The 24,543-nt window shown below is 31.4% G+C and overlaps 1 protein-coding gene across 2 annotated transcripts in view; it reads right to left on the bottom strand.

Moving 5' to 3' along the window:
- Window positions 1-3,431: 3,431 nt before the first annotated feature.
- The window catches only part of LOC139523624 (deoxynucleoside triphosphate triphosphohydrolase SAMHD1-like), a 47,481-nt gene continuing 26,369 nt past the window's right edge, over window positions 3,432-24,543 (bottom strand). For both annotated transcript variants that reach the window (XM_071317789.1, XM_071317788.1), the window contains exons 9-22: window positions 23,871-23,958; window positions 23,361-23,521; window positions 21,883-21,998; window positions 21,229-21,299; window positions 20,714-20,914; window positions 15,827-15,874; window positions 14,953-15,117; window positions 14,183-14,274; window positions 12,298-12,354; window positions 10,148-10,340; window positions 9,343-9,432; window positions 7,499-7,603; window positions 6,320-6,453; window positions 3,432-3,711 (exon numbers count right to left, since the gene is read on the bottom strand). In XM_071317789.1, coding sequence (XP_071173890.1) covers window positions 3,672-3,711; window positions 6,320-6,453; window positions 7,499-7,603; window positions 9,343-9,432; window positions 10,148-10,340; window positions 12,298-12,354; window positions 14,183-14,274; window positions 14,953-15,117; window positions 15,827-15,874; window positions 20,714-20,914; window positions 21,229-21,299; window positions 21,883-21,998; window positions 23,361-23,521; window positions 23,871-23,958 — 1,561 coding nt within the window. In that variant the 3' untranslated portion in view covers window positions 3,432-3,671. The remainder of the gene's footprint in view (window positions 3,712-6,319; window positions 6,454-7,498; window positions 7,604-9,342; window positions 9,433-10,147; window positions 10,341-12,297; window positions 12,355-14,182; window positions 14,275-14,952; window positions 15,118-15,826; window positions 15,875-20,713; window positions 20,915-21,228; window positions 21,300-21,882; window positions 21,999-23,360; window positions 23,522-23,870; window positions 23,959-24,543) is intronic.

Genomic DNA, 24,543 nt, shown 5'->3' with positions numbered 1-24,543 from the left:
AAAAAAACATTTGTAATCAGTAAGTAATCATATGAATATAATCGTAAAATAATCTAAAAGTAATCATAATCACACCTGTTTTTCACACTGATTTGATTACATTACATTTTCTTGTAATCAAAATTTCACGAATACTGATTATATGAGATTATAATGCAAAATGTAATCGATAACAGCTAATTAAGATTACTGATTACGTATACTTACATATGTATATCGTCATATTCTGGTGACGATGAATACACACAAAAGAGTTTCACACACATATTCATGAAATATAAACGAATTTTAAATGTGGAGCAGGATCTAATTACCCTTCCGGAGCACATGTTTGGTGGGGTTCGTGTTGCTTAGTCTTTAGTTTTCTTTGTTGTGTCTTCTGTACTATTATTTGTCTGTTTGTCTTTTTATTTTTAGCCATGGCGTTGTCAGTTTATTTTCTATCTATGAGTTTGACTCTCCCTCTGGTATCTTTCGTTCCTCTTTTAAAGACAGCTCTTGAAAATTGTTAACTTTTTTTTTTAAATACGCGATAGTTTAGTGTCAATTTAGCCATAAAAGTAACATTTTCCTGTTATTGTTGATTTTTTTAAAACTTCATTAATATGCAACAAGTAGTTTTAAAATCTCATAGATTTGAATTTCGGCGATAGAAGACTTTTTGATCAATTTGTCTATTTTTTTATTTCTATAGTGGTAATCATGTCATACTGCATAATTATAAAGTTTGCCATTGTTTTGCCATTGGCGTTTGTTTTTGTTTCACTACAGTATTTCTCTTGTTCCGTTGTTTTTCTTTAAAAGTTGATGTGTGTCCCTCGGTTCTAGTTTGTACCTCTGATTGTTTTCTCTCAATCGATTTATGACGTTTGAACCGCGGTATATTACTGTTGCCTTTATTTAGACAATGTGTCATCTCATTATGTATCAGTAACATTTGTACAATAACTATTAACAAAATGTATCGTTTCGGAGTCAGACGCTAAAACAATTGTTATCAGGAAGCAACACTTCACATATGAAATATAAGAAGAATGTGTCCACAGTACACGAATTCCCTATCCGCACTATCATTTTCTATGTTCAATGGACCGTGAAAATAGTGAAAAATATCTAATTTGGCATAAAATTAGAAAGATCATATCATAAGAAACATGTGTACTTAAGTTTCAAGTTGATTGGACTTACTTCATCAAATACTTCCTTGACCAAACACTTTAATCCAAAGCGTGACAGACGGACGGACGAATGAACGGACGAACAAACGGACGGACAAACGGACGCACAGACCAGAAAACATAATGCCCATCAATGGGGCATAAACACCACTTATGAAACATGGTGGGTAACAAAGCTGATAATGTCTAAGGGTAAGACAAAGAGACAGTGTCATATGCTTATCCTTTATTGTAAAATGCTTTATCATCAAATATGGTATATATGATTTCTACACTCTGTACTATTTATAATTATCATATACTTAGCATTAATATGATAGCTTTTGTATATGTGTAATGGGCGGAAGTGCACAAGCCATATCTTCCCACCCGGGCTGATAACCCATATCAAGTGCCTCTCGTGCAAAAAACCCATATCAGTGCCTCTCGTGCAAGTTACTTCCGGTGTTTCCGGTATCGGTTGTTTACTTTTCCATTTTGACGTCAGATGTTTATTTTTATGACGACGTCAAAATTTACGGGAACTTTTATGGGGATAGTTTAGTACTTGCTAACAAATGCCATTGACAATTATGAATCATTTTATAGTACAACAAACATGGATTAGTAATGATCGTAAACTTTTCCAAATTTTCAATGTTTCAAAATGCCTCTATAGGAAATGTTACCATACATATATAAGGAGGTAGTGATGCTGTTGTTGGACAATTATAGTATATTTGATTCATAATTTATTTTCTTTATAAAGTTTTTGACTGTTTTAGTTATTGCATTTGTTTATTTGCCTTACATAAAACTATTGTCGGAAGTATATGATAAATTGATTAATACATGGCCTTTTCCATATCAGCCTGGGTATCATCCCTCGACCCCTATCAGCACCTCGACTCCGTCTCGGGCTGATATGGGGGTCTCTGGATGATACCCAGGCTGATATGGAAAAGGCCATGTATTAATCTCTATGTAATAGACTTAAAGCAATCGTTTTGCATGGCTTGGCGTGCTTGGTAAAATTTAGACGTTGCGGTATAATTACACATGTAACAGAGACCAACGGAAATGGCACAAACTAATATTGCGATGTATCTAAGAACAGATTGGCAATTATTTCAACAATATCAGCAGCCCAAATATCAGTAAGACCAACACAAATATCATGTCGTTCTTTACTTGTTAGCGAGAGGTAAAAGTTTTCTTCCTTTGTATACCTCAAATTTTCTGTCGTTGTCATACCCTAATAGAATTATATAAACGCACTATCGAATCTATCATGAAACAATAATTTGTAGCAACACTATTAGTAACATAAATGACTCAAAAACAACATCACAAGTCTGTTTTAAATTCAGGGTCAAATAATTGTTGAGTACGATCATTAACATTGTAAAAAAACTTTATGCCAACGTATTAAACTAGCAAACACTACTGAGGTCATTTATCAAGATGTTCCCTTCTATTGGTAACTCAGGAATAGAAATGCAGTCAATCAGTTCTTCTTCTGACAGGCAGTAAATCCTTTCCCACCATAGGGCGTACGTTTAGCAATGTGAGATGTACAAGTAGCAACGTCTTGTCAGAATAGGAATGTTTACTTCAAAGAGTGTCACGCTCTCTGCGCGATAATAAACACTGTTCACCAACTCTTTGACGGGCCGTTGGTGGCCTGATGTAAGGCACTACTTTTGCTCTTAATTTATATACCCTCCATTGTCAGTCCAAATTACATGAACTTCGCAGTAGACAGCCTCTATTACAGGACCAGATATATTTTTTAATATAAAAAAAACGTTTGGTTATATTCATTTTATTTGTCATGTTTGTGTCAACCCTTCACATCAACCTCATCTGATAGCCAATTAAAGTCATCAGACATTGTGTTTTGATATTTTTATTAAGAGTGATAATGGTGTTTTGTTTCTTTTCATCGTATGACACGTAAACATCCAGTTACTAATGTCCTTAAGTCCTCTTGGTACTTTTATTTAGTCATTCTACAGGGTCACACTCACCTATACTGCTAATGACGTTTTAATTTCAAATATGTTAATAATTATTATAACACTATCTTACAGGCCAAATTAATTTTTATTTTTTAATGTCAGCTTCCATGGAAGGCATAAGCGGTAAATGCATTACCCCTTAAAGTTATAAAACTAGGAGACAGTACAGGGTTAATAGATTCACAAAATAAAATGTATAACAGCCATCAACTACCAATATCTCTGATTTTGAACAAAACTTCAATGATAAGCGTTTTAATGTTTAATACATTTATTGATAGATTAGTTACATCGACATTGGTATTGCCCTGTCGATTTATTTATATTTATTGTTTTCTAGTCACAAAAACTCCAATGATCTCCTTGTGCATGTTAGAAAGTAAGAGTAAACCAGATTTACTATAATACACAATGTAGCGTAAGCAACTTTGAGTGTCAAAATAAACGTAAGTCTTGAATTTGACAAATTGGTTATCAATTGAAAATGCAAATGTTATGCATTCTTTACCAGTACTTCTTCTGACACCTTGATACTGTAAAACATAAAATATACAATTTCTGAGGCTACATATAAATCATTTAATAAGTATACTATATATTTTTGCAATAAATGTACAATAAAAACCCGCAGACAAAATCGACTTACAATATATCAGAGTCTCTAATTGGTTTTACCTGTATTGTTGGTTTATCCGATTTGTTTTTTGTTTCAGTTGCTCTTATTTTCATTGGAGAATACGGTTTACCGGGTAACTGACGAAAATTATTCTACCGGAAACACGTCGCAAGCACAAAGCAACTTGTATCAATCGTTTTCTTTATACACATGACAAGTTATTTTTTCGTTTCTGTTAGGTGTCTCTTTTATTATTTTTGATTTTTGATTTATGAGATAATTATATCGTTTTATCTATAATCCTGGTATCTATGATGAGTTTATTGATATGTGTAGTTCTTTAGGTCTTTTATATATAGATAAACATAAACATACCTGAAGTAAATTATTGCATGAATTTATTATCGGTTGAAACAAAATTATAATATTTTTATTAACTGTAGATATTACCATTTCAAAAATTGCTATTTCCATATATTCTACAAATACATCCTAAATATTTTACAAACAATATCTCGATTAAATGAACGTTTAAATCTTGAGCTAGTGAAGCAATGATTTATTAATTGCGTTTATTTTTTTTTTCCTTTGACTTGTTTTGTCTTATAGAATAAAACCATATAATACTCAAGATGCAATTGTATGTATGAAGAATAATTCATCACAAAATATTAAGAATACAATTTAAAGATAATCAGGCCAATGGTAAAGAATCAGAAGATATCATTGATATTAGAGGCTCTAAAGTGCTTGTAGATGTGTCGCGATCCTTGGTGTATGTGCATATCATACAAAGGACATCCTCCAACATATTGTAGAGAGACGAGAATAGACTTCATGACATAAATCTCTATTTTGTTGATCTTGTATTACTGATCTTTTAGTCTGTTAAGTTTCTCTCTATCTTCTTTAGTTTTTGCTCAAAACACAAAAGAGGGTAAACAAAATTCTCATTTAAGGGCAACCACTCATATGAAGAGTAACACTAAACTAACTATATCGTCAAAAATTGACTTTTTAATGGATTTTGCATTACTGATCATTTTTGTGATTTAAAGTGTTTATTAATCTATTATAATTTAAATCATATAAAGCATAACGGAAAAAAAAAATTCTTTTTAAGTATCAAAGTTTTCATGACAAAAGGCAAAAATGAAAAAAATTGTATTTTTTGGGGCAATAACTCCTATACGATTTTTTTTACGTATAAGGACAATTGGATAAACTCATTATCTTAAACGTTTTGCTTCTTTCAGATTTTCTTTACTTATTACAGTTAAAAATGCATTTTACCACTATGCTCTTTATTTCGCAATGTCGGCCATGTTTGTTAGCAGACGGGGTCATTGGACACAATATTAAAACTAGATACCCTGATTGTGGCCAATTTTGGTAAAATGTTTCTCATTTGTTTTAGAGGAGAAGGTTTTTTGTAAAAGATAACAAAACATTACAAAGAATTGTAAAATTTGACTGTCAAGGGCAATAACTCCTTCAGGGGTCAATTGAATATTCTGGTCATGTTTGACTTATTTGTAGATCTGACATTACTGAACATTAATGCTGTTTAGAGTTTATCTCTATCTATAATAATACTCAAAATAATAACCCAAAATAACAAATTTAGGGGCATCATCCCAACTACAGGTTGTCTGATTTGTCTGAAAATTTCAGAAACGATAGACTTTAACCTGATGAACATTTTACCACATGTCAGATTGTCTCTAAATACTTTAGTTTCAGCGATACAAGACACAATTTGCATTGTATCTCTATTCTATTTTTTTTAACCATATCGGACATCTTTGTTGGCGGGCAGGATCATTTTTTTTTAACTAGATACGCTTTTGGTGATTGTAGCCAAGTTCGATTAAATTTGTTTCAGTAGTTTCAGAGGAGAACAGTTTTATAAAAGGTTACAAAAATTTAAGAAAAATGGTTAAGAATTGACTATAAAGGCCAATAACTCCTTAAGGGGTCAATAGACCATTTTGGTCATGTTGACTTATCCGTAAACATCACTTTGCTGTACAGTTTATCTCTATCTATAACAATACAAAAGATAATAACCCAAAACTGCAAAACTTCCAATTCATGGGCAACAACATAACAATGGCTTGTCTGATACGTCTGCAAATTGCAGGGCACATATATCTTGACCTAATACAACAAACTTTTACCACATGTCATATTTGCTCTTAATAATTTTTGTTTCAGAGATATAAGCCGACATTTATTTTGTACAATATGCTCTATTTCAAGCCATGACGACTATCTTAGTTGGCGGACACATTCTAACTAGATACCCCAATGATGATTGTGGCCAAGTAGTTTCAGAGGAGAAGATTTTTGTAAAATTTAACAGACGTCGACGGACAACGGACGACGGACGCCAAGTGATGAGAAAAGCTCACTTGGCCCTGAGGGACAGGTGACCTAATGATATTCATATTACAAAAAAACTCCACATTGTAACTGAAGACTGCACGTCTGACTAATATGCATTTATATTAAGTTTGTCTTACTGTAAGAGAAGGTTATTATCTTGACACCATTTTCTAAAACAATCACTGGCTATCTTCAAGCTTTCATTGTCACTTTTCTTGCAATAAAGCCTAACGATTTGCTCTGCAAACACATTTGGCAGCATAAGCGATACCTGTGAAGTAGAAAATATACAACTGTTAGTTACAGGATGATTATTTTGTAAGTATTGCCATATCAGAATTTTTGAACAAAAATGTAAGGATTTAGTTGCATTAAAACAGATACATTTATATAAAATAGTGCATGAAGTTTTCAAAGTGCTGTTTTTCGTGTTACATAACTTGGTTTCTACCGCTGCTATTACAATATAAGTTCCCGATTGCGACGATATCATCAGCTCAGTAGTCAGTACTTCGGTACTTCAGTACTGACATGATTTATAACAAACCTTTCACAAATTGTTCCTATAGATATAACCGAGAAACTTAGATTTCAACTCACTCAGGAAAAGTTTTCCTTAAACGGATTTTGGTTTTATTTCTAAGCTTCGTTTTGACCATATACCTCGCCATCAGTTCCAATTCTTATACATCACAAGCTTTTAAAATTCGTTGTTGAGCGTTCCTGGTGGAGATAAATCCAGGGAAGCGGCTCGGACTAACGAAATGCATAAAGTGTTGTTTAATTTCTTATAATATAGTTTCAAACAAAACCATTAAAAGAAGATGAAATATGGAAATTGAATAAAGTAATCGTATAAATAAGATTTAACAAGAAACGCTGATTCCACTTGTTCCAATAATTGCAAGTCTTCGATTTGTATTTTTGTAACTAAAATAAATATACAATGTAGAAGGTAGTACTTTAACTTTGTGTCCCTGAAAATAAAACAGCTAACGCGTACAAAAACGTTTGTCCTACAGCAAACATTGTTTTTTTTTTTATATATATTTCCTTCATTGGTATTATTTATTAACACATTCGTTAATTTATTAAGAATTGAGCAACTTTCGTTTTATTAATAGCTTTACAATGGTCGTTTTTATCATTATCTTTTTAGGTTTTATATCCATCGAGCAAAATATTAAAACATAATCTGAACTTCTCATTGTTGAACAGTTTTGCAAAAGGATTTTGAATATTGTATAGAATATCTTAAGATAACTATTGTGTTTAAATGTCATACATCTTATTCCAAAGCTTTCATTGGTACATACCTGATTCTTGTCAATACGAACTGGTTTTGTTACATCCTTTTTGTTATAAAATCGGACATTAGACATGGGATTTTTTGATTTGCTACCATAATCCAGGTAAACTAACTGTAAAAGGAAATCATTTGAGATCAACATTATTTAATTTTGATGTAAAAGTTTAATATAAAATTAAATTTAAGAAGTTCCTTCTGAAATTAAAAGAAGATGTACGAAAAATAACTTGTTAAAAATGGTTGAACGAAGGAACGTATCCTTTATTAGTCTGTTTTTGGTCAAGTTTCTATGTACATTATTTTAATTCGGTCTTCTTAATGTTTATGTTTAAATGTTCGTTTCTGCAGAAGACTAATCAAGAAAAGCGCGTCGCGATCGGACGCACTCAATTATAAAGAGATATTTGCATTTTCTGCAAAACTTCATGGATTATTTGTTCACATTTGGAGACTGTTACAGCAACAGCAATGAAAAATGTATTTCAACAAGCAGAATACTTTCAGCCTTGATTATTTCTTAATATAGTTATCTTTTAATGAAAAACGCCCAACCGAGAGCATCCGTTAGAAAAAAGAAATAAGACAGGTATATCAAAGAAGTGCCCTAAATCCTAATATGTGGCCAATATGAAGCCTTTTAAGACGTCTTCGTAGGATGCACTTGCTTCAAGTTCCTTTTGTTAGTTTGCAATAAAGGTATAAGGTGGTAGAAATTGAATTTCTGTTTACAAAAATGTGGAAACTATACAGGTTTTGAATCTTGAGTGGGAGTAATGTCGACCCGTTTTTTATGCCATTTTGTATTACCAGAATTAATCCTTTCTGTTGTATAAGTTAACAGCACTATGATTATTCATCATAGTGTTATCCTTGTATTAGTGTACCATACGTTGGATTGAAAATAATGTTATTAACCCACCTCATTTACATGTAATCATAAGATTGATTTGTTTGACTGTGATAGGTACGGCAAACCTTATTATATGTTTACAGACTTGTTTTGATAAAATGTTTGTTTCTTTACTCCCAGAACACATAGAGCAACGTGATTTTGATATAATAAAATAACATTAAATTAGAAAACAATTAAACTTTTCCAGATATCAATACAAGGAATGCAAATGTTTTGGGTTTGATAGATAAACCCTTTTCTATGTTAAGACTTAGGAGTATGATTACCAGTAAAGTAAAGACTTTTCATTGACAATTCAACTAAAATAGAAATTAGCATCAAAACTGAACAAGATTTATGGGAGTTAAGGTATCGGACACTAATACATGATATAGTAAGAAAATACTAGCGCGGCTAAATAAATAGGAAAGTAGTAAACAGAACATGAACAAGAAGACAATCAATAATCAATAATACGTGTCTTTGGACGAGTATGGTAGTTACATTCTATAGCTAACCAGGTTTTAAAACACACTTTGTCTGAATTAAAATTAATACAAACGTGAAAAATGCAGAGCAATATGTCTGCAAACAGTTGTGAGCTACATTACCGAAAATGATTGGCCAATTGGTTATGCACATCGTAAAATGATATGATTTTTCACAACATGTCTGACCATATTTCAGTTACCATAAAAGAATAATTAATTAAACAGCAATACGATGAATTTTCTTGTTATGACTAAAATTTCCTGAAATCTAAATGTTGCCAGTACTCAAATGTTGCCTTCATTAACCGATAAAAGTAAATAGTATTACATTTAAACTTATTTATGTTTTGAACAGCATTTCATAAAAATGTAATGTAACCAGTACCCTACATAACCCTGTGAGAAACTCAGAAATTATAGAAACATGGCACACTAATGGGTGTACCATTAAATATCTGTATCACTTACGTCAACATAAAGGTCATCACTCAGGAGTTCACTTTGCAACTTCGGCGGTATATTTGATATTATGTCTTCCTTGATTTGAGACGATTCTTCCTAAAATAGTAATATGAGGATATACACACAAAACAAATCTCATTATTTCTTTTATCAACTCCAATACTCCTTTTTCATCTCCATTGATAACTAATTACTTGTTTTTAATATTAGACGAAAGCTTCAAGTGAAGTTGGATTTAGCTAAATTGTACTTTATTGGGAGTTATTTTAGATGTATTTGAATTTTTTTATGTATTTGTTTCATTTTTTGGTTGTTTATCAAAATTTATAAGCAAATTTTTTCTTTAAGCATTGAACGAAATATAATTCAAACATTATTCAATGACACTAAAACACTGCGGTTTTACCTCTCAAAAGGTGGTAAATTATTGATATATTTCGTAATTAGTCAAAAAGTTATTTGGGAACTTACATTCAAGTTGTAATATTTACTACAGTAACATTCGAACAATGGTCGTTACAAGTGAATTCAATAAGTTAGACAAAACCCGCTTTGTATATATTGTATCAGAGTACCTCTGTCTGAACAACGTTTTAAGAAATAATTCGTTAACATATGCATATTTTTTAATGTATGTGATCTGCATGGTTATAGTAATATTCATTATACGTGAACTACATCTTTTATGAAATATTATGGTCAATGAGGATCAGCTTAAACGTTAGATTAAACTTGATGTATTTAAAAGGTAACACATAAGTATTTAAATAAAAAGAAACTATTCACTATTAAATTTATTAATTATACTTACAAATGTTTCGCCTTCGATCGGAGTAGTTTCTCCAACACATGCATACAATTGCCGATGCATGATTCTTTGCAATATTTTTCTTGACTTCTCAAGGTTTTTATCCGAAGACATGAGTATCACATGAACAATGCTGTCGGTAAGATTTGTATATGCTTCAGGATCATCAATACACTCGGATAACTTCTTCAATTTCCTGATAAACAAGCAAAGGAAGGATGAATTAAACAAGTTTTAGCAATATTGTTTTTTAGCATTTTAGCATTTTTATTATTCACACGCAATGTACGTACCAACCGTTGTTGGACCCGCCGTCGTGTAGGCTTAAGAAAGTGTGGTTTTTGTTTTCCGATAATGTGACCACTATAACTAATTGACTAAAGCATGTTTTAGGGGTACGAAAAGGAGGTAGATTATTGTATTCCGTAATTAAGGATGTTTTTACATACTCAGTTTTGTGTAAACAATGATTTTGACAAATTGATGCCACCGTAATAAACATACATGCAGTTTTAAAATCCTAGATTCAGACGCAATAAAATATAAGTTATTCAAAAATTAGAATCCGGGAATGTGTCAAAGAGACAAAACCCAGAGTAAAAACCAGGAAATAGCTCAAAGCCACCAATGGGTCTTCAACACAGCGAGGAAATCTCGCATCCGGAGGCAGACTCTAGATGGCCCCTCAACAAACATATGTACTACTAGTATATCGGGTCTATTTACAAATTTACAACTGAAGTAAAAATATTGATCCACTCCATATATAATGGACTACGATTATTTTTTCTAACGAATTAAACAAACTAGTTAATCCTTCTACTCTTGTGTAATGGAGATAAATCCCTCAAATGATTTACCTAGCAAGTTAGAACTATACATAAACCCACAAAGGAAACCCAATTTAATTGTCTCCCTTTTTACATGTTTGGACCAGGATCGTATACTAAGGGTATAATCTAAGTGCGAATTTTTTTTTCAGATATTTGTCAATGATTTGCCGTTTATTTTTTTATGATTACTGTCAACCATCTGAAATAGGAAGGTCATTTTTTTTAATGTATGCAGGTTTGAGAAGATGTTTGAATACATCAGAAGAATATTGTAAAAGTTGGTGTGTTCAGGTTAAACTTAAGAAAACATTTTTTTTAAACAAAGGTGATAATATGATCAAAAGTAACTTTTATTTTAATGATGAACCAACTGAAAATGTTAGAACTTGTGAGTATATAGGTGTTATTTTTTCTGCCTCTGATAGTTTTTCATGGGCTAATAATCATTTGCATCAAAGGGGATTAAAACCTTTTTTCTAGTTCAAAAGTACTTTCAGTTAAAACATCCCCAAAATGGATAGTTGTTTACATATCTTTGAAAAAAAGTCATGCAAAGAATTAATGATTTAGTAAGGGATCATTTGTTAAAACAAGCCTTATTCACAAGTATTGACACTCACAAATGTAATAAGTCATTTTGGCATAATTCTAATATTGTATATGTATTGTTGTTGATATGGAAAGTTTTGACGTTGAAATGGAAAATTGCGTACTTGTTTTAAATTTTCAAAAACATCTGCAAAATAGCTATATGAGAGGACAATTTGACATTATAGATGTAATCAATTACGTTCGACTATCTTTCTTTAGCACATATTTTAGGTCATACATTGCCACATTTCATCCGAAGGTAGCGTATACATAGAACTTTGCAAAGTGTCATCAATATCAGTCTGATAGATTGAAATAAAGTGTTCCACTTAAAAGATATCATTTAATCATATTGCAGTATTGAAGATTATCTCCAAATTAACAATGAAGATCTGGATTAATTTGAATTTCTCTCTTAAAATTGCTTTGGTTTTACAAGTCAGATCTACTCTTGTGTTGAGTCAGAGCAAGTGAAAAACATTATTTGAATTCACACGTTTTGCTGGTTTTCCAGTTGAATTTATCTCGGTAAATAGATATAGATATTACAAAATTATTGGATGGACTAATTTTTGAGTTCATCTTGTATTACCTAAGCTTATTGAAAAGAGTAATCAAATGAGGTTTCAGAAAACAAACGATGCAAACAAGTGCAAATAAATCATATTCATATACTAGTAATCAATTCCTCTGAGTATCGTAGCAATTATAACTGTTAAAATCACATACCCATCTTTTCCTGGAATGATTCCTATATGGTCTGCGGCAAGAAATGCATCGAGTACCCTGGTAAAATGTAGATAAAAATACTTGTTTAGAATGAGTAAATCTGTAAGTAATATATAGCGATAATTATAGATTATTTTTATTTCTTAAACGAGATTAATGTTATCATCTTCAGCTCATCGAATGGCGACTTGAATGAGAAAATGCATCATGTTTTTAAAAAAAAAACATAAATAATCTATTTATCGGTATAATGTGTATTTTCGAATATTATCTAATACAAATTACAGCAAAAAATATAGCTAATACTCTAAGAATGCATTTTCTCTTTTTTGCAAATTTTTTCGCGCAGGCTTATTTGATATATATTTAGTCTCACAACGATTATCATTCATTTGAAAAATTGCGTTTGACATGTTGAACTGATTAGCCGGCGTGTTCATTTATTTTTGAATGAGCAGTAATTAATATTTGGAGCTTCGAGTGAAAATGTGCCAAATCAATGTTGTGTACCAAACCTTTCAAGATGTTCAAAACTTTCTAATACTTGAAGCGTTGTATCTAGATCAACATCAGAGTCCCATGATTCTAATGTGTCCATGATTGCGCATTGTGGGAATGTCATAAGCAGACGTAGATATATACATGCAGGCCGAATAAATAATTATATAATTCGAATATGACGTGCTTCTTTTGCTTTATGAATAAACCCATGCTCTAAATCCAATAATTTTTTTTGCCCATTCGTATATTGACTACGGCAGAATATGAATTTTATCAAATTGGCATGCATTTAATATATTTCATTAAATTAAAACACTTCCAAACTCTTAAATGATGCAACTATTGTTACTGATTCATTCATGACTGTAATGTGTTTCATTCCGAAATTGACATATTTGACCAAGATACGACAACCGTTCATGCTGGCTGTTCAACAACTCTTCCCACTGAAAAATCACAGTGCAAACAAAAAAGGGAGGTTCAAGGAAGAGCCTACACAATTGCTTTACCCTTATACACATCGGACATAGAAATTACCTTAATTGTCCTAATTAGAATCGAAATAATTGATGCAAGCTATTCTTTATTGTAGTTTTAACATGGGTAGGCATTACATTCGTGTTATTTTAGCCCTCACTATCGCTCAGGCAAAAATAATCACGAAGATAATGCCTACTCATGTTCAAACAACAATAAAGTATAGCTTGCATTTGTATTTGGTTTTGATGTTATATTTGTTATTCTCATCGGATTTTGTATAATGCTTAGTCCGTTTCTGTGTATGTTACATTTTAATGTTGTGGTCGTTGTTCTCCTCTTATATTTAATGCGTTTCCCTCAGTTTCAGTTTGTTACCCCATTTTTGTTTTTTGTCCATAGATTTACGAGTTTTGAACAGCGGTATACTACTGTTGCCTTTATTTTGCATCAATTATTTCTTAAACAATACATGCAGACATTTTTTATTTGTAAGAAACTTAATTTAAACACTTATTAACTCCAAGTTAATCTATTAATGAAATTCACTGTTCAATTGAATCAAGAAAAATCCTTTTTTTTAGCGCAGTCATCCGATAATGTTTTGTCATAGTTCCGGCTGTTCTTTTCTGATTGGTTGACACTCATGCGCGTGGATATGGCTTACTAAGCTTTAGCTAAGGACTATTATTTCCATTCTCAATTATTTATGAAAACTATTTTCAAAAAGGATACAAGAGTATAGTAGTTTATCTCTAAATCACCCTTTCATTTTCAAAAAAGGAAATGTTTTTATTTTGGATGTTCTGTTGATTTCATTTGTGACATTCTTACATATCAATAGAATATGGTCATTATAGATTGCGACATATTACATATTAAGGAAAATAAATAATAATTAACTCACATGGCTTCAATAGCATCACAAACTCTATGCTGATAAGCTCTCCTATGTAGCGTTGCTCGAATTTGAAACATACCGTAAAGTGTTTCTGCTTCCTAAAATATTTATGTGGTTTGTCACTTGATATTTATCAAGTTTTTTAAATCACCTCATTTTACAACGTAATTCGTCGAAATGAAATCTGTCAATGTTCTTTAAATTTGTTCTTACAGTTTAGTTTCATTGTTGATAAATTACTTTTATCATAATTCGGGTTTGACAATAACTTGAATTGAAAATTGAAATAATGAAATTTCTCATGATATGCTATTAATGTTAATTTATGTGATTATTTCAGTTTTCAAAAAATTTAAAAAAATGTGTAGATTTTTCAAATTGATGATAATGTCGATACAATATTTTAAGATCGGGTTTGACAATAACTTGGATTGTAAAAAGAGATAATGAATGTCTTATGATATGCAATTAATGTTGATTTAAATGATTCTTACAGTTATCAAAAGTAATAAGATGTTTGTAGATTTTTAAAATTGATGATTTTGTCGAAACAATATTTCACAGTTGGGTGCACACCAAGCATTTCATAAACGCAAGTGAAATCCGGGTGCACATATTTTGTTAGTTAACTTCAATGTTCATGTCTACTAGTAAACGCGCGTTTACTATAATAACGTTAATGCGGTCAAAATGTATATTCATAACGTCTTCCAGAGTAAACGTGCGTTCACTCTGTGTTCGTTTAGTCAGCAGTTAACATTAAATATATCATTTACCTTATCTCTGGAACAGATCTGGTATTCACCTTTCACTTCCAAAACTCTTGCAAATGTCATGAATCTGTTGTGGTCAAAAGTATTTTTTATTCCCAAGCCATAACAGTCCCTGGCAAAGTAGTCCCATCTATCAACATCAATACCATTCCTTTTGTTGGCTACTATCTGAAAAACAATAATATGAGAAAAGCATGTGATTTATGTTGTATATAAAATCTGAAAATGTCTTATAACTCCTAAATGTATATTTAAAAAATGTTTGGTATTGAAACCTGACAAACACATTACATTATGTTATAAATATATATGATGTTGTGTTCAGAGATAACAATTTGTTTCGCTATATCCTATTGTTGTCTTTATTTGTTACTGGTTGCATTTTAAATTCATTATTCAGATTTTATTTTAACCGTACTGAAATATCATCTTCTTTTCATTTTTTGTTGGTATTTGTTTTTTTCTTCAAAAAAAGTTCCAACCATAAGAAACCTTGTAGTAATACGATGCAGATTGATTGCATATTTAGCATACATAAGCCTTTTGTTTAAATATACGGCAAATTTTACCGATAAACCTCTCTTTATCTACCCTTTATCACATTTGAAAACCATGACTATGGTTAATCACCATATTATCTTATCAAATTGCATAAAATTAACAGTTTACTAGACGAAGGTACAGACTGCAATTAACTCTCTCACGTTCCTTAGAAAAATCCAAAGCTCTATGTTATGAGAGTCAGATTGATAAACGTTCTGCTAGAATAAATGATAAAAGTAAAGCGTATAAATAAATCATATCGATTGTTGCCTTTATTATTTATTAAAAAGTTGTGATTAGACTAATTTTCGGTGACAAGCGATAGACAACTAACCTCATATAAAAAGCCTTTCCTGTGATCTCTACCTCGATATGGCCAAACCTTTAAAAACAATCGCAGCTTAATCTTTGTAAAACGAAACATAAACATATCTTCATGATAAAAGAATTAAAAGAAGCTATAAATATAACAATACATTTTAAAATTAAACAAGTTGAATAAACTCCATAGATTTCAGGAATATAGATGCTGATGAAATGACACCCATTTGGTTAACACCTACCAAAAGGTATTGATGCATCCGAAACTTTTCTTCTCGATTAAAGAATTTTGAAATGATGAAACTTTAGTAAAATTTCACAAATTTAAAGGCAGAAAAATATTGAGAAATAAGGGGGTCGGTTTTTCTGTATGAGCCTGTCCCAGCCATTAGCCTGTAATTCAGTGGGTGTTGATAGTTGCTGTATATTATTTTTTTTTTGTGTTTATTGATTTGCTAATAATTCAGACAGTTAGTCTTATTCTTTGATTTTATTTTCATTTTGTCTTTTCGTGTCTGATATATCTGGCTGTATGTGTGATACGGGGTTTGGTCATTTTTGAAGACCCTATGGTGACATATCGTTCCTAACTTCTACATCATTTGATATCTGGTGGAAAGTTGTCTCATTTGCAACCAAACCATATCTTCTTATTGCTATATCAATACTAGATAGTCCTGAGTGATCAATAAAGTTTAATTATAATTAAAACTCTGGTTATATATATCCACACGCTTGCGCGATTGGACATCAAGTTATGATAATAGCCAACATGACAAAATCAACCATAAAATGTACATGTATAATTGTACTGGTATTTTAATCTACACAAAAGGCGTATTATTTCCTATCATGATTTTCTTGATAAAGGGTTGCTGCTCACAAGGAAGCTATTAAACCAAGAGTTCTAAATGGTAAAGTTGAAATCATCCCTTCATAAATTTTACGGACGCCATCACGAGTTGGTTGACCGTTATGGAACAACCGTTTAACAGATGATATCGGATATTTTCCTTACGTCGTAACTACAATCTCCTTTCCTTGTAAGAATGTGACCTACCGAATTAGACTATTTACCGGATTTTGTTATAATATGAGCAACACGACGGGTGCCTCTAGGAGCATCTGAGATCATCCCTATTTTTTGGTGGGGTTCGTGTTGCTTATTCTTTAGTTTTTTATGTTGTGTCATGTGTACTTTTGTTTGTCTATTTGTTTTTTTCATTTCTAGCCATGGCGTTGTCACCTTATTTTCGATTTATGAGTTTGACTGCCCCCTGGTATCTTTCGCCCTTCTTTTAAAATGATAACTTAATTTACAGATAATTATATTAGAGTAATATTATTCCAACATTGGATATACTTGTAATTGTGTCTGATAATTCCTTTTCAGAAAAGCATTATTAATCAATCCGACTGTAGCAAATGTTTAAAAATTATTATCTATACTATTAAACGAGAAGACCTCATTTTGTGTATCGCTTCTCTTCTTTCCACAATAAATTAATCAACACGCCTCTGTGTCCTATAGGTACAGTGCATAGTCGCATTTGTCATCCATTCATATAATTATTCAGATTGAGTTATTTTGGGAGAAAAAACGAGAAAAAAGGCATCCGGATATTGTCCCGTCATTGGACGAAATTTCAAGTCAGATTAGACTTCCTATTTGTGTTTTCTGTATACTTTGAACATACATATACTAAGAATAAAATGTATTTTCAGAATTTTATCTGCTATCATTTTCAAGTTTACTATCCAAGGTGGTCACAGAGTTTATCAAATAGAGAGAGTCTGTATACTATATCAATGACCACCATGGATCGATGAGTAAACTTAGAATTGAAAGTAAATACACTATATTTATATAGTAATGAATGTTCATAATATACAGATAAGCGCTAAAAATATTCATGTGAACTTTTGATACCTTTTCCAGTCATTAAATCTTTTACAAAATTCATTGATAACAAAAAAAAGAAGATGTGGTATGATTGCCATGTTGAAACAACTCTCCACAAGAGACCAATATGACATAGAAATTAACAACTATAGGTCACCGTACTACCTTCAACAACGAGCAAAGCCCATACCGCATACTCAGCTTTAAAAACTCAGATAAAAAAAAAACATTTTCCTGTCCCCAATAATCTCTGCTTATCATGCTTATGATACGTTTGCTGAAATTCTCCAATCATTCAATATTTTACAAAATCTTCCAACAACACTTTAGATACTTTAAACTACGCCCGCGATTTCGCGGATGTGTTCTAGTTAATATTTAACTTTCAACACTGAAAATCTTTAAGAAGTTTTCAGTTTTACAACAGTTGGAGTTTCCTCACTGGGAAATGCGTTGATTTTGGTATTGTAGTTGTCAGATATCTTACAATATCTTTGTTTCTTACTGTCTAATTCTATGGTCTTTCGGTTTAAGATCTCATAGGCAGTTATACTGCATATTTTGTATATCTCATCATGCTATTCTTTATAAAGCGCAAAAAGTCGGAATTTAACCCAAAAAGCTAACTAAACTCTTGAATAGACTTATTAAGAATGGGTATAGTTACGATACTGTTGTCAGGTCATTAATAATTGAATATGTTGTCTTTAAAACTGATTCATTTATAGGGTATTCTATCGCAAATAAACACATTTATTCCCAAAACCAGTTGTTGGCCTGATACGGGTTATGTTCCTCTCATATATTTTATGATGATCTGATACAAAACCCCTAACGGGAGATATTGTGCTACATATTCATGTGATGAAGACATAATCTTTCGATCAGTTTAGTTGAGGTCTGGAGCTGGGGTGTGAGTAGCTGATAGTTGTCTTTTGTTAATTTATGTTTTATTGTCATTTTGTTTAGTTTCTTTTATTACCTAATCTGACATCTGACATCGGACTTTTTTAAAACTGAGTTTTACTGTGCGTATTGTTGTGTTTTTGTTTTTTCGATATTGGCAAGAGGTTTAGGAGGAGAGTACCAAATCAGGAGTTTCTGGCCTTTGTTAGTCTTGTATAAGTTTTAATTTAAGTTTCTTTTATATATTTCGGAGTTTAGTATGACGTCCATTATTACTGAAATAGTATACATTTTGTTGAGGTGGTACCTAACACTACAGGAATATAACTCTTTAAAAATCATCTTAACGTTTTAATCATGTTGTATTGTTAAGGAAATGATTAAGCTTCTCAATGATCAAAACTAGTGTTTGTCAAACTGCTATATAACCAATGAAATTTTTCTGATAAAGTGGTTGGTTCAAATTTTTTGAAATTTTTATATTTTTGTCAAACAGTCAAAGTAAATATTTTGTCAAATTTTTATGATAATTAAACGAGCCAAATTAATATTAGTCAAGGTGTTGGGTACCACCTTAAGGGGCCAGCTAAAGCACGCCTCCGGGTGCGGGATTTTTTCTCTGTATTGAAGAACCATTTGTGGCCTTCGGCTGTTATCTGTTCTTTGGTCGGATTGCTGTCTCTTTGGTACATTCCCCATTTCCATTCTCAATTATATTTTTAAATAAACATTCTGTCTAGTTTTTAATATTCGTTTTGAGTTTCTATTTCATGCAGCTCCCTTTTTAATTTTCTAGATTTGGTTACACTGATATGTAAAAAATATATTTAACTGTACAAAAAAGTTATATCCGTATGTTCGTCGCTATTGTTTGTGCCTATTGAATTGGCAATGGCCGATTTACATTCTGCCTCACGTTTTTTTAGCGACTACATCTGCAAGAAGTTTCTGTTTTTCGGTCTTTTTAGACAATAGCGACAATCTTAAACCTGTCGTATCAATTGATATACGTGTTTTTGCTTAAAATTGGGAGTTACATAAAATATATGTTTTGCTGACTTTTTTTTGTGACCTCATTGCCATTGCAACATTTTTATTTTATTTTTAAACGAAAATCACTTGACAAGGGTTATAAAATCGACACCATTGGGAGATTTCATGTCTAGCTGAAAGTACTAATTTATTTACGGCTTTTGTTTGACTGATGAACCTTTAACCTAAACAAGAACGTTGAGCAAGGGATTTAATGATTTTAGTGCAATAATTTTCATGAAGCAGCTTACATAAGTGTGATTAAAGATAAAACAGATTTTTCTGTAGGTAATATTGATAACGAACACACGAATGCATATTGACGCTTGTTAAGTCTATGGTAATCTGTTGGGCCGATTAGAATTTTTTTTCTTGTCAAATTGTTAATAGTTATAACTGTCTACAGAAGATTTTCAGGCACTTAATGTATGCTTATTTGCCTAAATCATTTCCGTTTAACATTTTTCTTATCATATTTGTTTCATAAATATTTAACAATCATTGTTGAATTAAAGTTATAACAATGGTTTCAACAGCCGAGTCCCTCAGTGCATAAGCACTGTCAAGAACATATTGATATCATCTTATGAACGTTTTAGTTATAAATCAACTAAGGACAGTCCTTAGAAACTTTGATTCTATTTTAGGGTTTTGCTTTAATTTTTAATTCTTTTTGGTAAGTGGCCACGGAGGTACAGTTGTATAAGTCATCCCTCTACTGTATATCTAGCAAGGCACCCTTAGGATGTGAGTTGGAATTCAGTACTTGTCAGGTGAGATCGAATTAAATCGTAATTGACTAGGATAGTCAGGTTTTTTTTACAATAGGTCTAATGTTGTCTCTTGGCATTCTGGTTTCTTCCACCAATGAAAATTGACCGCTGCAAAATATCACAATACTGGTGCTGGCGCCTAATACTAATAAATCCATCAATCGTTTTAAACGAGTCTAAGAATTTGCACACACTTTGAGCTGATAAACGGTTTGTCTCGCTATCATTATTCAATAAAAGTATGAAATAAGAAAATCAAGAAAGCAACGAATTTAAATATTCTTACACTCTTTTCTGTTTTCAGACCTGCAATATGCTCTTCATGTTCAGTAGAACCTGCAGCTCGTTCTTCATTTACTTTAGGACCTGCAATCTGCTCTTTAATGAATTCAATGTCTTGATCCATCAAGCCATACTTATTAAATTCTCCCATAAGATGGTGTTTCTCGATCAAATATTCAAACATCATTACTGATCCAACTTCATGCTGAAAATAAATGTTTGTCAAACATTATAATGTATCGAAGAAAATCAATATCAGTCTTGGTTATACTTTCAAAGCAAAATTTTATTTTAACTTAAATGTCATTTCTCAATATAAAGCAACATGAGGATAACAATTATTGACAAGAATATTCTAAATGTGGGTATAAGATCATGACTCCACTAGTTTAAAGAACTAAAAAATATGATGACATGTGTCCATTTGTAAACCTTATATGAAATAATAACAATTGATTTGAGAAAATTAGCAATTAAAACTAAAACAGACAATTGTTTCTATATGTCTTTATAACATACTTTCCATTTCCTAGTAGGTCTAACTGTTGCTATAAATTTGTTATCAAAAAGATGTGAAAATGGTCCATGACCTACAATTATAAATTAAGACATGATTGAAAAACATATTACTACATTTTTATATCACTGAAATTTGTTGCACGCCCAAAAGACAAACATAACTTCTTAACTGAAATTAGTATTTAAAAAATCTTTGACTCACAACCACGGCACACAAGTAAAGAAACCAATACGAGGGCTTTATTAAACAAGTTAATAATTTATCAGATAAGCCCCAATACAATTATTAACTTGCCGTGTATATAAATGTTTTAGACAAATATAACTATGTTGTCATGTTTTTTAATTTTTTTAAATATTTTGGCCAAAGGCGTTTATCTTAACAAACCGAATTATTTTCAATTATACTCTCGTAGGAATTCAAAAACACAGATTATACAAATAGTTGTGCAATGGGTGCAAATGAGACAACCTTTCACCGGATACCAAGTGAAGAAGAACATAAATACGGATTTTATTTTTTATGGCGACAATATAGTGTTAATGCATTTTAAGTCTAGCTTAGACATCACATCATTGGCACACTATCTTCATATGAACACAATCACTTTATCAAAATATATTGTTACATATACAACAAGGGACATATCTTACCCAGGTCATGACATAGGCCTGCTATTTCTACACACAAAATATCTTTATTTGTAATTTTTAGTTCTGGTTGTCTCTTCTGTAACATACGGACCAGCTTTCCAGCAAGATTACATACTCTGAAATTAAGTTTCTATAAATAATTAACAAAGGAGGGTGATGATAGCTTGTATAGTCTTTTCTGTCGACCTAATTCCCTTGATCAGTCTCTTTTTTATTACCCCACAAACCGTATGGTTTTTCAGTGAAAAGATATCAATTAATATCAACTACTTGAAGAATATAAAATGTTTCAGTTTGTTTGCTACATGTTCACCCGCTCACTAATAAATATTCATAAAATTGCTTATGACTAATATTTTACTAAAGCAATGTCGGAAACTGGATAATCTATAATTATGTTGCCTTTGAATATCAATATTTTTCAACCCTTACAAAATAATCATTTGTCTATCAATAAACGAAATGGGAAACTATAGTGCAGAGATATCATATTTTGATAAACATTTGCATATTTATGGCTGTACAATCTGTAGAAACCTGTATCTTGGCATTACACAAAGATGTGTTCTTCTCTGCTGCTTTACACTAAAGTCATTGAATGTTGGGTGTGAACTGATTGATATTTTATTTTCAGATGCATGATTTTTTAATGAATTGTTATTGGCTTTAACTAGCTGTCAGTAACTGCGTGTACTCTCATATTGATACTTAGTGTCTTGATATTGTTTGTATGTGCAAGAATCGGTCCACGTCCCATCAGTGTTTTTTTCGGATGTTTTCTATTTGTAAACTTTTTTAACTAATTTTTATAGTTTGTTCTTATGAAGTACTGTTACATCACTATCCATGTTATGGGAGGGCTGGGCGCCCGCTAACATATTAAACACAGCCAAATTATGCATGTGCCTGTCCAAAGTCAGCAGCCTATAATTCAGTGGTTATCATTCGTTGCTTTGTTTCATTTTATTCGTTCATTATCCTGGTCGTTAGTTTTTTTTCGTTTGAATTGTTTTACTTTTGTCATTTCGGGGCCTTTTATAGCTGACTTTGCAGTATGGGACTTGCTCATTTGTGAAACGGTGAGCTATATTTCTGTGTCATTTGGTCTCTCGTGAGGAGTTTTCTCATTGACAATCATACCAGTGTTCTTTTCTATATGAGTTTGTTTCAGCAAATTAGAGATGACCTACGACATACTCTTAATAATAAATGTGGTACCAAATTTACTGCACCGGATTCGCATTCTAACAAGCAATATCTCTTCAGTGATTCTCTTTGTCAAAGTTTGTGGAAATAAAAAATTATTTAACCACGTTGGCAGATTTATAAAAAAAACAACTCTAACGTTGTTGTCGATATATACATAGCGATAAAAATAATTCACAAATACATATTATTGCATTTATCCATTTTTTTTTAACCTTTAACACATCTGGGAACATTTATATGATTATTTGCAATATTAGTCAGTTGCTTACCCAATGCAATGTTCAAATCTATTGTTAGTTGCTCCAGGATAAACAAAATAACACGTTCCAGATTGTTTTAAATCCCTCAGTCGCTGAAATTGGGGAGTATCTATTATTTTGATACAAAGAGGATGAACTTCTATATGTCCATGAACAGGATCATTAAATATCTGCAAATTAATATAATATTTTAAAAATCGTTTATCATGTTTATAATAATGCTAGAATATTAAAAAAGTTCAAGCCAGAGATGAAATTCTTTGTTATTGTTTTTTAAGAGAAGCAGATGATCCTAACGGAACATCAAAAATATAGAATAAAATGAAAGCATCTTTACTTAATACAATTAAAGACAAACCATCAAAACCCCAGCGATTTCAAGGGGTTGTTTTTTGTCCCAATGGAAAGGTAAGCAAATCTTTGAACTTGTATTATATTTATATGTGATGAATATAATATGCACAAACTAAGAATTTATAAACGATTTGTTTAAAAAGAAAAAGGATTATTCTTTCTTACCTTTTTCTTGTGCTCTTCTAAATCTAAATCTTTAACTCTGGTAATTTCCATGATGACCTTCATTATTTGTAATTTCTCTCCCATTGCTCTACAATGACACAATAAATTGCATCGAGGAATAATGACAATCATGTATTGTGAGTCATTTCTCAGTGTTATTTTTATGCCTTTATTCCAGTTATTCTCCGATAAGCAACCCACTTTCTGCTCATATACAAACATGAATAGCAGGATTAAATCTATTTTCTACGACGCCAATCGTCAAGTTCAAAACTCACATGAGAAAATTTGTAACTCACAAAATCAACCATGTAACAATGTCAATAATTACATGAATTACATGAATTATTAATATACAGACAGCTCGATATTCTGAAGTGTAGAACAAATCAAACACTGTTGTCCTCAATTTGAAAATAAATATTAATTTTGAGCGATTTATCATTGTTGACCTTGCGAGATTATTTACGTAACGATCTTCAGCGGGCTGTGTGATTTTTTTCTTTCTTGATAATATACATATAACTACACGGACCTCAAATGGTTTTAAATAGAAAAGAAAAACAAAAAATGTTAGTATTTCTGTCTTTCAAAGCAAACTCAATGCACAAAATTATTTGCAGGATAAAGACAAAACTGGTTCCTTCAGATATATCAGCTGTAATTGTACTCG

The sequence above is a fragment of the Mytilus edulis genome, chromosome 5 (genome assembly GCF_963676685.1).
Source record: "Mytilus edulis chromosome 5, xbMytEdul2.2, whole genome shotgun sequence".
Lineage (NCBI taxonomy): Eukaryota > Metazoa > Mollusca > Bivalvia > Mytilida > Mytilidae > Mytilus > Mytilus edulis.
Note: the sequence above shows the minus strand (reverse complement) of the source record. Positions and strands in the feature narration are given on the sequence as shown.